This window comes from Cherax quadricarinatus, chromosome 32 (genome assembly GCF_038502225.1).
Source record: "Cherax quadricarinatus isolate ZL_2023a chromosome 32, ASM3850222v1, whole genome shotgun sequence".
Classification (NCBI taxonomy): domain Eukaryota; kingdom Metazoa; phylum Arthropoda; class Malacostraca; order Decapoda; family Parastacidae; genus Cherax; species Cherax quadricarinatus.
In genome coordinates this window covers 19,333,803-19,352,533 of record NC_091323.1, presented here as the reverse complement: position 1 = coordinate 19,352,533, position 18,731 = coordinate 19,333,803, and the positions used below count along the sequence as shown (strand labels likewise).

The 18,731-nt window shown below is 39.1% G+C and overlaps 1 protein-coding gene across 12 annotated transcripts in view; it reads left to right on the top strand.

Annotated features, from left to right (window-relative positions):
• The window catches only part of LOC128690315 (ATP-sensitive inward rectifier potassium channel 12), a 569,607-nt gene that overhangs the window by 450,907 nt on the left and 99,969 nt on the right, over positions 1-18,731 (top strand). For 6 of the 12 annotated variants that reach the window (XM_053778977.1, XM_053778978.2, XM_053778976.1 and 3 more), the window contains one exon: positions 1,018-1,700. The exons of the other annotated variants lie outside the window; for them this stretch is intronic. In XM_053778977.1, coding sequence (XP_053634952.1) covers positions 1,204-1,700 — 497 coding nt within the window. In that variant the 5' untranslated portion in view covers positions 1,018-1,203. The remainder of the gene's footprint in view (positions 1-1,017; positions 1,701-18,731) is intronic. 12 annotated transcript variants of the gene reach the window in all.

Genomic DNA, 18,731 nt, shown 5'->3' with positions numbered 1-18,731 from the left:
GAAGTCAAGGAAGATATTACATATAAAACTCGCTCAGACCCATACACACAAGTACACGTAACCCACAGCCCCATAAATTACTATCTTATGTATATATTGACATACCCTAGTCTCGTATTCTCCCTTTCTCATTCTCTTCTTTTATTTTCTCGTTTTCTTTAGTCTTCTTTTTATCTTCCCATTTCTCTTATCTGTCTTCCCGTCGTCCTCTTTGCTCTCTTACCTTCCTTATGCCTGCCTCTCCACACATCAGACTTACGCTACACTACATGTGCTTGCCCATAATTACACTGGGCGCACCTTCCTCCTCACTCCTTCAGTTGAGTATACCAACTTACAGCGTTTCAGCCGCCTGGCGTACTGGCTAAGAAAATAAGGAGGAACAGTGCAGTAGGCCTGTTGGCCCATACTGGGCAGATCCTTTATAAATCCGTCCCACTAACAGAATATTTGCCCAACCCACGTTCAGTGCTACCTTAACAATAAGCTCTGATAAACCTATTTAATGGCTACTTAAGTCAGTCTTGATTGTGCGTGTACTCGCCTGTTCTCACCTATTTGTGGTTGCAGGGGTCGTGTGTGTGTGTGTGTGTGTGTGTGTGTGTGTGTGTGTGTGTGTGTGTGTGTGTGTGTGTGTGTTAGTTGCATTTAAGACTTATCTACTGTGTTAAAATATTTTTTTTTTTTGGTATTTGTCCTGACAGACCTGGGCGCGTCTTATCTTCGCATTTCGTTCTTTCTTTCGTAACCGGATACACCAACGTACCTCGGACAACAATGAGACATCATGACAGATGCAGCTTAAGCTTACATTGTGACAACGCTGATAAAGCTCTACACGGCGAAACGTCGCCACAATGAAAGCTTCCTCTTCACCTGTACCTTTGTAACATTTCTAAATTAGAGCATTTACTAGCATATAGTATGTACAGTCTTGAACGATGGTGCGTTACTCTCGCGTGATCACTTTATTGTCTATAGTAATTATAAATAAGGATGTTTGTGGTTACCTTACAGTGGTTGAGGAGAGCCAACGCTCGCACTGGCTAGACACTTGATCCATCACAGCTATTACAGAAATGAAACGAAAAAAGAATAAACGTTAAGAAAAAGACGGTGAGGAGGACACGAAAAAGTTGAGTCAGTGTGAGCAGCTCGTGGTGAGCGATACTTAACAGCGGCCACAACTAAAGCAACACAAATATGAGGGAACGAAGCAGAAGTAGCAGCATCAACAGCAGCATCAGCAGCAACAGTAGCAGCAGCAGCGGCGGGAGTAGAATGATCCAGGTGGAAGTAAACAGTCCTGGGAGTTCTGTTGACACCCTGGTTCAACTGAGGGGTCAGAGTGGTGACAGCGGTGCCTGGGACTGTTTAGTAGCTCACAGTGACCCCGTCAAGAGACGCAGGAGGAGTAGCAGCGCCTCCGTCACTGGTCTTCTCACTCCCCCTACCACCAGGTTCTCCACGCTGTCAGAGCCGCCATCATGGAGACTCGCCGTGCCTCTAGCCGCCCCCACCAGGCGCCCCCACACCTACATTGGTGGGCGTGCTATGTCAAAGACAACAGAGAGGAAGGTGGTGGTGGTAGCAGGGACGAGTGGACAGGGGAGCAAAGTGGGAGTGGAGACCAGGTACCAGGTGACCAAGGTGGGCGCCTTCAGGAGACTGGCACTGAGAATCAAGGAATGCTGCCTGAAGTAAGTGCCTACATTCTTCTGCTTCATCTTCCTTCAACTTGGATTCTTTCATATTAGTGAAGCAATTTGATCTAAGGAATTGAAGCTACCCCATTCCCTTCCTTGGATCAAACCCGATTACCTCAGGTGCTGCATGACTCCTCCGGGTTCAATGCTTCCCATTCAAACATTATTATTATTTCTGCTTCGTGACTATACTTGACACTTTTACTCAAAATTCAATATTTTTTAACCCCAAAATATTAATTGATTTAAAATAATCGAAAAAAATCTCAACCTGAAAATATTGTGAAATGTCATGATTTTTTATTATCTGTAATCACTCATTGTGTGAGTGTATTGCACAGTGTGGCACACTGTGTGAGTGTATTGCACAGTGGTACACTGTGTGAGTGTATTGCACAGTGGTACACTGAGTGTATTGCACAGTGGTACACTGAGTGTATTGCACAGTGGTACACTGAGTGTATTGCACAGTGGTACACTGAGTGTATTGCACAGTGGTACACTGAGTGTATTGCACAGTGGTACACTGAGTGTATTGCACAGTGGTACACTGAGTGTATTGCACAGTGGTACACTGAGTGTATTGCACAGTGGTACACTGAGTGTATTGCACAGTGGTACACTGAGTGTATTGCACAGTGGTACACTGAGTGTATTGCACAGTGGTACACTGAGTGTATTGCACAGTGGTACACTGAGTGTATTGCACAGTGGTACACTGAGTGTATTGCACAGTGGTACACTGAGTGTATTGCACAGTGGTACACTGAGTGTATTGCACAGTGGTACACTGAGTGTATTGCACAGTGGTACACTGAGTGTATTGCACAGTGGTACACTGTATTGCACAGTGGTACACTGTATTGCACAGTGGTACACTGTATTGCACAGTGGTACACTGTATTGCACAGTGGTACACTGTATTGCACAGTGGTACACTGTATTGCACAGTGGTACACTGTATTGCACAGTGGTACACTGTATTGCACAGTGGTACACTGTATTGCACAGTGGTACACTGTATTGCACAGTGGTACACTGTATTGCACAGTGGTACACTGTATTGCACAGTGGTACACTGTATTGCACAGTGGTACACTGTATTGCACAGTGGTACACTGTATTGCACAGTGGTACACTGTATTGCACAGTGGTACACTGTATTGCACAGTGGTACACTGTATTGCACAGTGGTACACTGTATTGCACAGTGGTACACTGTATTGCACAGTGGTACACTGTATTGCACAGTGGTACACTGTATTGCACAGTGGTACACTGTATTGCACAGTGGTACACTGTATTGCACAGTGGTACACTGTATTGCACAGTGGTACACTGTATTGCACAGTGGTACACTGTATTGCACAGTGGTACACTGTATTGCACAGTGGTACACTGTATTGCACAGTGGTACACTGTATTGCACAGTGGCACACTGTATTGCACAGTGGCACACTGTATTGCACAGTGGCACACTGTATTGCACAGTGGCACACTGTATTGCACAGTGGCACACTGTATTGCACAGTGGCACACTGTATTGCACAGTGGCACACTGTATTGCACAGTGGCACACTGTATTGCACAGTGGCACACTGTATTGCACAGTGGCACACTGTATTGCACAGTGGCACACTGTATTGCACAGTGGCACACTGTATTGCACAGTGGCACACTGTATTGCACAGTGGCACACTGTATTGCACAGTGGCACACTGTATTGCACAGTGGCACACTGTATTGCACAGTGGCACACTGTATTGCACAGTGGCACACTGTATTGCACAGTGGCACACTGTGTGTATTGCACAGTGGCACACTGTGTATTAGCGTGGTACACTGTATTACACAGTGTGGTATACTGTGTATTAATGTGGTACAATGTGTATTACACAGTGTGGTACACTATATTACACAGTGTGGTATACTGTGTATTAGTGTGGTACACTGTGTATTACACAGTGTGGTACACTTACAGTACACCACTCATCGTGTTGAGTGGTGACTCGACCCTCCGTCCGTGTGTGTCACTCACTGTGTATTACACAGTGTGGTACACTTACAATGTGGTACACTGTATTACAATGTGGTACACTGTATTACAATGTGGTACACTGTATTACACAATGTGGTACATTACACAATGTGGTACATTACACAATGTGGTACATTACACAATGTGGTACATTACACAATGTGGTACACTATTACACAATGTGGTACACTATTACACAATGTGGTACACTATTACACAATGTGGTACACTGTGTATTACACAATGTGGTACACTTTATATTAGTGTGGTACACTGTGTACTTCACAGTGTGGTACACTGTGCATTACAGTGTGGTACATTGTGTATTACACAGTGTGGTACATTGTGTATTAGTGTGGTACACTATTAGTGTGGTACAGTATTTCAGTGTGGTACATTGTATTACACAGTGTGGTACTGTGTATTACATAGTGTGGTACACTGTTGCACAGTGTGGTACACTGTTGCACAGTGTGGTACACTGTTGCACAGTGTGGTACACTATTGCACAGTGTGGTACACTGTTGCACAGTGTGGTACACTGTACTACACAGTGTGGTACACTGTACTACACAGTGTGGTACACTGTACTACACAGTGTGGTACACTGTACTACAGTGTGGTACACTGTACTACACAGTGTGGTACACTGTACTACACAGTGTGGTACACTGTACTACACAGTGTGGTACACTGTACTACACAGTGTGGTACACTGTACTACACAGTGTGGTACACTGTACTACACAGTGTGGTACACTGTACTACACAGTGTGGTACACTGTACTACACAGTGTGGTACACTGTACTACAGTGTGGTACACTGTACTACAGTGTGGTACACTGTACTAGTGTGGTACACTGTACTACACAGTGTGGTACACTGTACTACACAGTGTGGTACACTGTACTACACAGTGTGGTGCACTGTACTACACAGTGTGGTGCACTGTACTACACAGTGTGGTGCACTGTACTACACAGTGTGGTACACTGTACTACACAGTGTGGTACACTGTACTACACAGTGTGGTACACTGTACTACACAGTGTGGTACACTGTACTACAGTGTGGTACACTGTACTACACAGTATGGTACACTGTACTACACAGTGTGGTACACTGTACTACACAGTGTGGTACACTGTACTACACAGTGTGGTACACTGTACTACACAGTGTGGTACACTGTACTACACAGTGTGGTACACTGTACTACAGTGTGGTACACTGTACTACACTGTGGTACACTGTACTACAGTGTGGTACACTGTACTACACTGTGGTACACTGTACTACAGTGTGGTACACTGTACTACACAGTGTGGTACACTGTACTACACAGTGTGGTACACTGTACTACACAGTGTGGTACACTGTACTACACAGTGTGGTACACTGTACTACACAGTGTGGTACACTGTACTACAGTGTGGTACACTGTACTACAGTGTGGTACACTGTACTACACAGTGTGGTACACTGTACTACACAGTGTGGTACACTGTACTACACAGTGTGGTACACTGTACTACACAGTGTGGTACACTCGCACATGCACACACACTTTCAAAAGTGCCTTTAACAACCAGTAACTAACACAACAGAGAAAATGTAAGTAATAACATTATCATATTAGAGAAATTACCTTATTTAATATTTAACATTTCTGTTTTGTTAATTTTATATCCATTGCGCAATAAACAATTTCTTATATATTGAACATACTCATTATCTTCTTATAAATAAAAAATGTATGAAGAGTATCGTTATGGGTAAAAATTTTGGTATCGTCCTATACATCGTGCCGAAGAGGTAAAACTTGCGATTTTGGCTTAAATAGTTACGCTCTTCTTGCCGAATAAGGCACGCGAAAATTTGTGTATGCAATAATTTCTCAAAAATCATTCTGAACCTAAGGAAAAAAAATGTATTTCGTTGTGTTTGTTTATTATTAAATTATTGTAAATTTGTCTTAAATATATTTAGTCAGATTAGGCTAAATTAAATTTGTGCTTTTTATATTAGGGTTAGGTAGTTTTCTACGTTTCTTTTGGTAGAAAATTATTGATTTTTACGATAACATATATGAATAAAAAATATATACGTATAAGAGACAATTTTGGAAAGGATTTAATTTTGAACGAGTTCTTGCTAATTGACCAATTTTACCCATTCGGCACATGCATGCACACACATGCACACACACACACACACACACACACACACACACACACACACACACACACACACACACACACACACACACACACACACACACACACACACACACACAGACACACACACACAGACACACACACAGACACACACACAGACACGCACACACAGACACGCACACGCACACACACACACGCACACACACACACACACACAGACACACACACACAGACACACACACACAGACACACACACACACACACACACACACACACACACACACACACACACACTCATGCGGTGCATAACGACGTTTCGGTGAACGACGGATCGCATATACAACGGTAGTCCCAAAAGATCGTAATGGAGCTGAAAAATTCCTAATACATAGTGACATCACAGTCGTCGTAGCCTAACATTACTCACGTGTTTGTGGTGATGTTACTGCTTTATGTATTTACTATTTTGTTTTTCGTTTGTCAAGAGTGCACTCTTTCTACTTACGAAAAATATTACTGTGAAACAGTATCCTGTATTACGTGTTTACCACGTCTCTTTATAGCATCATTTTCCCTTGTGCTTAATTTAATCTCATGTTTTGTTCATCATGGCCCTTAAAGTTTGTAGCCTAGAAGCAATAGGCTATATTATATAGCCTAGGTTTGTAGTAGGCTATATTATCTAGGTTTGTGTAAAGTACACTGACATTCGCACAACGACGAAATCGCCAGACGACGCATTTCTCGGAACGTATTCCCATTGCCAAGCATGACTATATAATGTCATGACGAATAGGTAAAACTTGCGATTTTGTCTTAAATAGCAACGCTTTTCCTGCTGAATAAGGCAAGCGAAAATTTGTGTATTCAATAATTTCGCAAAAATCATTCAGAACCTACCGATAAAATATATTTCATTGTGTTTATTGTAAAGTTATCTAAAATATATTTAGTTGGATTGGGCTAAATTAAATTGCGATTGTTATAATGTTAGATAAATTTCTAAGGTTCTTTTGGTACAAAATTATTAATTTTTACATTGGCATAAATGAAAAAAATATATCTTTAACCTATAAGATAAAATTTTAGAAAGGACTTGATTTTAAATGAGTTCTTGCAAACTGACCAATTTTACCTATTTGACACGACATTAAGATCACAGTAAACAGGTGATATTTCAATGTATAAAAGAACCCCAGTGAAAAAATAATTAAATTCTGAGCGCTTTTGAGATTCACATTATCAATATTATCATTATCACTTTTATTATCACTGTCTTTTGATATTTTTAAATCACGAAAGCGCTTGGAATTTCACCATTTTTTCACTGGTTATCTTTCATTTTTATATCTAATACATACAAAAAGTGACTGATCGATATTATATATTTGCAGCTTAATAAGGAGTAGATTACAATAAGAGCTAACATTAAATACTAAAGGGATGCACAGTTTCCTAGCAACAGGAGATAATCAGGTTTGATCCCTCGCCTCTTTTGGACTTGCTCTTAAAGTTGTCCGTAGTATTTGCCTCCACCAGTACCTTATTCTATTTATTCCATTCCTCTACTGTCTTGACACTAAAGAGATTCTTAACGCATCTGTGGCTCGTCTGACTCTTAAGTGCCTATCTGTACCACTTTTGTTCCTGGTCAGCGTCTCCCGGACAGCATCCGTTTCTACCTTGGCAGTTTCTCTTTCAGTTTTAAGTTTTGTGTTCATCTCTCTCCTTCCATGTTAGGTTGTTCTTTCAGTATCTCCTTACAGTTAATTATTTTCAAGTCTAATAAGTGTTATTACAAACCTTTCGACATTTTTATAGGTTTCGCACCTGCTTGATCTAGTGGGGCTTCTGTATTTGAGTATCTTACTCTGAGAGGCTTTTCGTCATGAAGGTTTTCTTAGGTGTAAGTCACAGTACCATGCTAGGAAATGTTAACAAAAAATCCACAAATATGTTGTGGAAAATTGCATTTACTTGGATGTATCATTATATACATAACAGTAAATGAACATAGATAATTATTATTTATTAGACAAGTAGGAATTTGGGACACCTAGGTCGCAAAAAAAAAAAAATGCCCCCCTTCGATACCTACAACTGTCATATCCACAAGTTTCTCTGGACCTATTAATTAACTGAAATATACATCACCAGGAATGCTGGTTAATATATAAATTTGTGGACTGTATATTAAATTAAAAAATTATTATATATAAATACACATATAACAGAAGGAGAATATATCTTAATCATAACACTCGCCAATTTGACTGGAGATTAAGTTGTATCATACTCAGAAAACCTCACTCTTTATACATGAAAATAACTGGCCAGAGTTATAACAAGACTTATCTGAGGTTCCTGGAGTTGTCCTGTCCTGTCGCTTGATATCTCAAGTTATGCAGGAATGCACATCCAACAATTTCGCCTCCTATTTGAGAGGTGTCAGCCCAATTTTAACCTCTAGAGCACGAAAATTCCTTCCCATTACACTAACGTTGTATCTAATTCAAATTAACAATGGCGACTGTCCCTTCTCCCCAGGCTCAGTTTCCCATTTTCTATGACATGTTATTAATACAGTATGGCCATCTATATACATATAAATACTGAATTTCTGGAAAATATATACAGTATTTTCCACACTGCGGCCGGGCGGAGTTCGTTGCTAAACGACTCAAATTGCTCATTTGGGATTGGTGGAGGACCTGGGTACATATAGGATCTGGCATCCACACGGCGACATATTACACAAGATTTAATCACCCTTTCTACACTCTGCTGTCCTTGTGGAATCCAGAAAGTTTCCCTAATACAATTTAAGGTATCTTGTACCCCACCATTCATTACATTTTTATGGGCATTTAGAACAATTAAATTTGTTAGATGATAAGTTTTGGGCAGTATGATAAGGTGTTTAGCATAATCACCCAATTCAGCATTTTGTAATCTACCTCTGCACCTAATTACATTGTTCTCTAAATACAGCCCCAATTTCTCTATTATGGAACCTTTCACAATTTTTCTTTCCATCAATTTAATATTTCCATAGATTTCCTCCTGTATCCTCTTTATCCAATATTCAAGAGGATGTGAAAACTGTAATGAAATATTCATCTTGTTTAGAAATTTAAACACCAACTTAGTTACTTTGATTAGTTTGGGTAAAGAAGAATACCTATTTATATCAATGGCTAAGGGAGGACAAACTATTGGAGCGGTGGTCACAGTAATTTCAACAGGAGCAATATATGCCTTTTGTACAGGCCAATTAGCTTTATTTACCAACCAACTCGGTCCTTTAAACCATGATACAGCATTTACAAATTTAGCATAAGGTAAACCTCGAGACAAGAAATCATCTGGATTCTCCTCACCAGGTATATGATTAAATGTTAACATATGCTGACCCAAACTATTATACTTCTCTTGCATCCGATTAATTTCAGCGACTGTTTTGTACGTACACAATTTTACTGTTTCCATTATGAATCCATTGTAAGGATACCTCATTATCAGACCAAATTACAGTGTCGCTAATATTTATCTCCTGCAACTTATTTCTTATATAATTAGCTAATTTGACACCTACATAAATGGCTGTTAATTCCAAATGAGGCAAGGTACATGATTTAATTGGAGACACTTTAGCCTTAGACATAACAAGAGAAATAACACTATTACATTGAAGATAAGCAACTGCTCCATATGCCAATTTTGAAGCATCACAAAAAATGTGGAGTACATTTTTCCCATTTGGATTGGCCACCTGGTGTGGGAACTCCAACATTGGAATTTTTTCATAATCACCAATTAATTCATCCCACCTGTTAATGAATTCCTCAGGTAGAATTTCATCCCAAGCACATTTAAGTTTCCATGCTTCCTGTATTAATAATTTCCCTCTTATAGTAAGGGGTGACACTAAACCTAGTGGATCAAAACATTTGGAAACTTCAGCAAGCAAAACTCTCTTAGTTAATTTATTGGGCATACTGTAATTATTAGGTTTTAACATTAACAAATCTCTCTCAGTATCCCAAGTTAATCCTAATACATTACTACATTTTGGGACTTCATCTCCAGGGTAATCTTTACTTATTTTGTCCTTTAATTTGGACGAATTACTATTCCATTCCCTCAGAGGCATATTTGCACTTTGCATTATTTTATTAGCCTCTCCATAAGTCATTAACAGTTCCTCTTCAGTTGACGTCACACCCAGGAAATTGTCCAAATAAAATTGTTTGCTCATTACTTTACTCAATGGACTTTCCATACGTTTAAGGTGTGCATTTATCGTTGCTTGAAGTAGGAACGGACTGGATGTAGCACCAAATAATACACTCCTAAAGCGAAAGGTTTTCAGAGGGCTAAGTGGGTCAATAGGATTCTCAGACCATAAGAAGCGGGTACAATCCCGGTCAGCCTCTTGTAAACCCACTCTTAGGAAAGCTTTACTTATGCCAGCCATAAAGGCATAATGCTTCACTCTGAAATTTAATAAGATAACTCCTAATTTTTCCGTCAACGACGGACCTGTCATCAAACAGTCATTTAAACTAGGTACATTTTTGTTACTCCTGGTACTACAATTAAACACAATCCTCAAAGGAGTTGTCTTAGAATCCTTCTTCACTCCGTTATGTGGCAAATAGTGACCATAAATTTTGGCTTGCTCAGGAGGTACCTCTTCTATAAATTTATTTATTAATTGCTCAGCAATTATGTCATATGCAGTTAACAATTCTGGTGTCTCACTCAGTTCGCGGAGCTGAGCCTTTAATTGTCCATATGCCATTCTGTAATTAGTGGGCAATTCTGGATGGTTCAGTCTCCACGGAAGTCGCACCCAGTATTGTCCAGATTCAAATTTTACATCTCTCAGGTATTGCTCCTGAGTAAAAGAATCGTTTGGACTTTCTTCATTTACATTTATTCCAATGCTGTCTAATTCCCACAATTTATATACTGGCTCAACACCATCCTCTAAGGAAGAATTATACTGGGGCACGATTTCATGAGTAAGACACACAGTTATGGTATTTGTAGTTTCCTCTAGTCATGAATTATTATTACGAGGAATCCTACCATACATTACATGGCCTCCTGCAGTCTTCAAAAGGGTGACACCACATTTCTTTACCATACCCTTTACAAAGGAGGCATAATAGTCACTACCTATCAAAATATTTATTGGGCCTACAGAATCATCACTTACACCAGAAGGTGCTAAATTTACATTATGTGAAAGTCTTTCTGTAGCTTTACTAAGCCCTACTGTAGATATTTTCTCTGGAAGTCCATCTACAATTACTGCATTAACACATTTTTTCTCATTGCCCAACCTGACAGTTACATAAACAGTGTCATACAATTGAGCCCTTTTATCTGAGAGAAAACCAGATAATTTTCAAGTTGTGGGATCTTCCATCTGTACTTTCATACCATCAAGACATTTACGTTTAATGAAAGTACGCTGGGATCCCTGGTCTAATAATGCAGTTACATTTTTTGATTTATGCCTTTTATTATCAACTTTTACCTGTAACACAGGTAAGGCTACTTCAGCAAAACCATTATTATTAACATTAGCAGCAAATTTTACATTAGCTACTGTTGTGTCAGGATTGTCAACATTATCATATAGACCTTTACACATGACTATATGGTGTATTCCTTTGTGACATTGATAACAGAAGTTTAATTTGGCATAACAATCCTTTACATTGTGATTACCCAAACACCTGATACATCTGTCAAGTTCCTCCAATCTTTCAACTTTATCATTCCATGAATTGTATGCATTGCAATTCTTAGAAAAATGAGTACCCTTGCAGAAGAGACAATCTCTTTTCTTTGACTGGTTTCTTATTAACTGGGCTACTCTTAGGAGGGTACTTATTCTTCTTACCTTGTGGAGAATCATTATTTCTGATTCCTGCTACTTGATATGCACCTATGCAACTCTCTTTAGGAAATGAATTTTGATTTTTACCATTGGGATAATTTTTCCCTTTGTGAAACTTGACAGATACCTCAGAGTTATTATGTGTTGCATCTTTAAAATGAGTTGGTTGGCTGGTCTGCAACTGAAAAATTAATTCTTGTAGACCTAGTCTTATTTCCTCCAGACCAAAATAACTTGTGATACTTGTTCGAGAGTCATTCAAGTGTTTTACAGCTTAATTTATTCTGTACCATGGCACTCAATAACCAGTCTGATTCCTTCAGATTATATTTATTACTTAAAGTTTTGAGAGTGCTCTCCAGTTTAACTCTAAACTGCTCTAAACCTTTGTAAGTGTGATCTGGAGATTTTAAATTAACAATGATATTCACTAGATCCAACCTACTTTGTTCTATATTACCATAAGTGACCTTCAACAAGTCAACTGCTTCCTTGTAAGAGTCATCTACATTGGGAAAGGCTTGTATCAGTATGTGAGCATCTCCTCTTACCTGTCCTTTGAGGTAAAACAATTTAGTTACACAGGCTAGGTCACTCCTGTCATGCACAGCTGCTTTAAAAATTGACCAAAATTCCTCCCAATTTTCACCAGGATTAAATACAGGTAAACATAGTTCTGGGAGTTTTGGCAAAGACGTATTATTTGTTGGAGCAGACTGATTAACTGCCTGGTTTACACATTTTAATTTATTCAAGGCCTGACTTTTACAGGAAAGAATCTTTTCCTCTAATTCATAATACTGATTAATCATGAGATCTACTTCAGTCTCATCTACACAGTTTACTAACAAATCTTCATATTTGTTGTAACATAATTTGTATGAATCATATCTATTGCCTAAAGCATCTAAATACAATTTTAAATCATCAGTATTCACAGTTTTTTGATTCATTAATTCCAAACATTTATTATATGCCTTGGTTACATGACCCTATCTAGCTTGCAATGACGCTTTCTTTACTCTGTATTACTTATATTTGTCTTCTATATTAATTTCCTCATTTTCAGCCATGATGCAATGTATTAAATTCAACTTTATTAATAACACTGATTACAACTTACAACACTGATACAACTTTGAAAATTAATATTATACACAATATAATTAGTTACACTTGACTTACCAATTACACATACACTGATATAAATCTTGGCCAGAATTATCTTTTCAAATTAATATTATACAAATACATTAATATAAATCCTAGCCACTTTGGCTTTGCAAAATTAATATACACAATATAATTAGCTACACTTGGCTTATCAATTACACATACACTTATACACATTAATCTAATCTTTAGCCACACTTGACTTATCCAAATTAATATTGTAATAATTATAATCCACTACACATTAAGTAAATTTGTGAACTTAACATCCACCTCCTCCTGTTATTTCACATATAATTAAGTAATTAATTAATGACCACTAATTACCTCTGGTTCAAGAAGGACCAACGGGCAAATTAAATGTGGAAAATTACATTTATCTGAATGTATCATTATATACATAACAGTAAATGAACATAGTTAATTATTATTTATCAGTTAGACAAGTAGGAATTTGGGACACCTAGGTCGCAAAAAATGTCCCCCTTCGATACCTACAACTGTCATATCCACAAGTTGCTCTGGACCTATTAATTAAATGAAATATACATCACCAGGAATGCTGGTTAATATATTAATTTGTGGACTGTATATTAAATTAAAAAATTATTATATATATACATTTATATAACAGAAGGAGAATATATCTTAATCATAACACTCACCAATTTGACTTGAGATTAAGTTGCATCATACTCAGAAAACCTCACTGTCTATACCTGAAAATAACTGGCCAGAGTTATAACATAAGACTTATCTGAGGTTCCTGGAGTTGTCCTGTCCTGTCGCCTGATATCTCAAGTTATGCAGGAATGCACATCCAACAATTTCGCCTCCTATTTGAGAGGTGTCAGCCCAATTTTAACCTCCAGAGCACGAAAATTCCTTCCCATTACACTAACGTATCCAATTCAAATTAACAATGGTGACTGTCCCTTCTCCCGAGGCTCAGTTTCCCATTTTCTATGACATGTTATTAAATACAGTATGGCCATCTATATACATATAAATACTGAATTTCTGGAAAATATGTACAGTATTTTCCACATATGTAATTGTCTAGCTCAGAGTGGTTCAGTGTTCGGTTCCCAATGTGTGCGCGAGTGTGCTTGTTGTGAGCTATTTTGAGATTTGCTATTCTTAGCATGTGTCGCAGGGGCTACTGTTTGTTAGCATGTGTCGCAGGGGCTACTGTTTGTGCATCTCATGTTATATTTAACGTGAGGCTGACTCCCCGATTCTTTTCATCTGCTACTTGCAGATTTACTTTGACTATTCCCCTGGTCTGTACATCGTTCAGGTCTGCCTTCTTCCTCCCTGATCCTCATGATCTTTCATTTAGCTTTGTTGCGCTTCGGTAGCTACTCTTCTGATGACACATTTAGGCTGCCTTTTTCCGGTTTATAGAGGCGCGCTCCTGGTGCTCCGTCGTCTTTAAATGGTAATTTTTAAACGTTGTAATATTTATCGCATTAGCAGCCTTTGAGTAAAATTCTCTACTCATCAGCCATGTAATTGTCAATTATTTATTGCAGCCATTTTATTTATGTGGCATCTTCCACAAGGTAAGTGTGTGTTTATTTTCATTTCTTTGTAGGTGGTGATCATGTCACCTCTACTTGCTTCACGCACTGGCAAATGTAGTATCTTCATTTTCATAGCTCATTTCATGATACCAAAATCCATTTTGTTGCCTTTCATTGAATATTGTCAATTGCTTTTGATTCATTTAATGTAAACCGTGTACTACATGTGTAATCTATTGATAATGTTTTACCCATCACCTCAAAATCATTGTCATACGTTCATCAAGCAACTTGTAAATTTCAGAACTATTTTCCATTTTCGTCCTGCAAGATTTTAGTGATCTTGGTATAATTTCTTTGAAAATTTAACACCAGCAAACATACTTTTTTTTTTTTTTTTTCCTAGGGCAAATAATTTGTATAAATTAGAAAGTTCATTAGTCACCAGCAGTGATCCTTGAGGAGCCCCGCTGGTGAGTCGCACTTTTTATAGCAACTGTTCTTCTCTTCCATTTATGTTTCTTATGTATGATATATCAGTATCATAATATTCGAGTTTTATAAACACATTTTTATAAAAAGTTTCATTTGTTAATCTGCCATATCAACCATATTTTTGGTTGTTTTTCTTTAGTATCTTTCTGCCCCTGAAAACCATTTGATGGGTTCTCTCAGCCTCGTTACTTTTTAAGGAAACACTGTAGTCGTCTTCATTTATATTATTTAATATCTTTACTGATTCAAAAATACTTCACAGTATAATTCCTTTTAAACATGTCTTGCCTAATTCTTATGTCTTTACTTTTCTTACTTTTGTCTTTACGTCTTTCCGTGTCTTTAGTATGTACTCCTGCTATATTATTAATATCAACTGTCTTATATATGTCACATATTTCAGCTATTTAGGTATTGCCGAAGGAATACCTTTAGATGATTTACTAAGGAAAGGTTCATGCTATTATTGGCACGTGCAGGTGCGCTTTAGTCATTTTTATATGGATCATTCCTGGTTTTTCGAATCTATGCTATAACTTGAGAAGGACTCTTTTGATCGGCTTTAAGCTTTATTGGCTGATGCCTCATATGGATAGGCTGGAAACCTACAAGTTTAGGCCGTGTAAATGAAAACTTACCAACATAGTATAGTTAAACTTGGAATTGTTACATTCCGAGTAATAACTATAGAATGCTTCGTTTGATTTACTTTACCTTTCATATGGAAATATTTGCTCAAAGGAAGGTTTCCATTGATTTTAGGCTGCATAAGTTTTATTTGCCAATTTTATAGAGCAAACTAGTATCATGCAATACCTGGAGAATGCCTCTTGTGCTTGGCTTCAAACCCTGAATGCTGTTATCTTAATTAGATAATTTTTTAATTGATCTTAGGGTGTGTAGGTGCCAGGTTCCAAATTTTAATGAAATTAGTAAAATTGAAAAAATCACTTATTTTTTTACAAGGAAAAAAAAATTTCGTCCGATCGGCTTCAAACGTTCAACACTGATATATCTTGATTAGCAGTGGTGGGCACAGCTAACCGAAAAGTTAGTTTCGCTAACCGCTAATCCGCTAACTAAAAATTTTGCTCTGCTAACGCTAAACCGCTAAACGGCCGAAAAAAATTAGCGGAAGCTAACGCTAACCGCTAACTTTTTCACATGAATTCAGATTAGGTTCATTTTTTTTGGTCTTTTACTTTTAAGGCTTTTAGAACAGATCTGGAGAGCTTCCTAATAAGATATAGAATGTCAAGGTCATATGATGATCAAGTGCCGCTAGTGCGAAAATAACGATTGTTTAATTTTGTGATGTAACGCGACAAGGACACACTTGTCTCTGTACTGAAGCCTAATAGCACCCGAACACGTTGAGTTAGCTTATTTAACTGTTTTCTTCATTAGTTCCAGTTACTCATTGTATTCGTTCATTTTATTGTTTCTATTCATGTTTGCACGGGAAATATCAGAGCTAGAAAATGAAGCATTTACTGCTGTATGGAATTTGTAAGATATCGTAGGTACTAGAAACTACTCGCATCACTCTGAATATACCCTGTGATACAGAGTAGACAGATCTCTTAATCTATGCAAAGGAAATACCTAAAGATCAGGTCTCTAAAATACATACTTCCATAATTAACGTGAGGTGAGATTTATATAAGGATGTGTAAATTAAGCTCGTTGACAACTAGGGGTGACAGAATCACAAACAAAAGAACAGCGTCAACATCCGTGGTCGTCGACCTACCTTTCACCCAGGACTGTTGCAGGAACAATAAATAGAAATTTAGAGGAAGCTGGACAAGTTCTTAAAGGATGTGCCTGATCAATCCAGTTGTGATGGCTATGTAGGTCTGTGGGCGTGGGAAGCATTAACCTAGTTGATCAGTCAGGCCAGGCTACCAGAGTACAAACATTCACCACAGGTTGTGTGTGTGTGTGTGTGTGTGTGTGTGTGTGTGTGTGTGTGTGTGTGTGTGTGTGTGTGTGTGTGTGTGTGTGTGTGTGTGTGTGTGTGGATGGATGAGAGAGAGAGAGAGAGAGAGAGAACAAGAACGAACCAGCGAACGAACGAACCAACCAACCAACCAACCGGCGATGGCCACACAGTAGTGTAAGCCAGTAAAAATGACTTGTTGATTCCGGGGCCATCGCCCCCGCTGCTGGGCCCCAGACAAGGCATGGTCAGTTAGGTTGTTCATGATAGCCGCACTCTAGAATACCAGGTATAGTATAACCGAGCTATAGAATCAGAGCCAGAGCCGTGAACTCGAGGGGTGTGAGGACGCTCACACCTGAATATTGCAGCGAGGTTAAAGGTGTTCTTGTGTTGGCGCTCACACCTGCTGGATGCGTCAGAGTGACCTGTATGTTAGGCGAGACGAGTAGATCATGCCCACTCTCCACGCGTTATGAGCTGCCTTGCTCTCTCTCGTCCATACTCGTTCATTTCACCTTACCTACACTAACCACCTGCACTTGTACAGCCTCGTAGTCGAGAGTGGAGGTGGTTGTGAAGTGGGTGGTCATCGTGGTGGAGCAGTGGTGCTCAGCGCGCGGTGTCAGTGTTGGCATACACAGTGTGTTGTCCTCTTACCGGGAAAACAAGAATTAGTGCATTCCTGTGGCAACCTTAGTGAAGAAGGTTGTGACCACCGTCGTTAGAGTACTAGGTGCCTTAGAGGACAATTAATGAAGATAGGTTAAGCCCGCTTTAAATAGTGAAGGTTAAGAAGGATTAGTTTGCATTATTCTCGTACTCGGAGCAGAGGACAACAGAAAGTAGTCTCCCACGGCGTCTCCTACATAGCATATTTGTGAAGTGCAAGTAGTGGCGGAGGCTCCATCCTTCGTCCACATCGCGAGAGACACGACCTAGTAGGACTGGTAGCGCTGGCTGTCTCTAGCAGCAGCCGGGTGGCACACAACATGCCGCAGCTACCAAGAACATTACCCTGCCTTCTGTGCCATGTAGGACGCATCTGACACACACCTCTGTACCACCAGGGTAGAGTCAGGCAGGAGTGGGTGATGGCTTGGTGCAGTGCTAATGCTCCCCCGAAGTCCCAGTAAGTGCATAGGATCTCCACTCCACAGTAGATCTGTCCCTCTCTTCCACAGTAATGGTCTCTCCTCTCTTCCACAGTAGATGATCTCTCTTCCACAGTAGATGATCTCTCCTTTTTGCCACAGTAGATGATCTCTCCTTTTTGCCACAGTAGATGATCTCTCCTTTTTGCCACAGTAGATGATCTCTCCTTTTTGCCACAGTAGATGATCTCTCCTTTTTGCCACAGTAGATGATCTCTCCATTCTTCCACAGTAAGTGGTCTCTCCTTTCTTTCACAGTAAATGGTCTCTCCTTTCTTCCACAGTAAATGGTCTCTCCTTTCTTCCACAGTAAATGGTCTCTCCTTTCTTCCACAGTAAATGGTCTCTCCTTTCTTCCACAGTAAATGGTCTCTCCTTTCTTCCACAGTAAATGGTCTCTCCTTTCTTCCACAGTAAATGGTCTCTCCTTTCTTCCACAGTAAATGGTCTCTCCTTTCTTTCACAGTAAATGGTCTCTCCTTTCTTCCACAGTAAATGGTCTCTCCTTTCTTCCACAGTAAATGGTCTCTCCTTTCTTCCACAGTAAATGGTCTCTCCTTTCTTCCACAGTAAATGGTCTCTCCTTTCTTCCACAGTAAATGGTC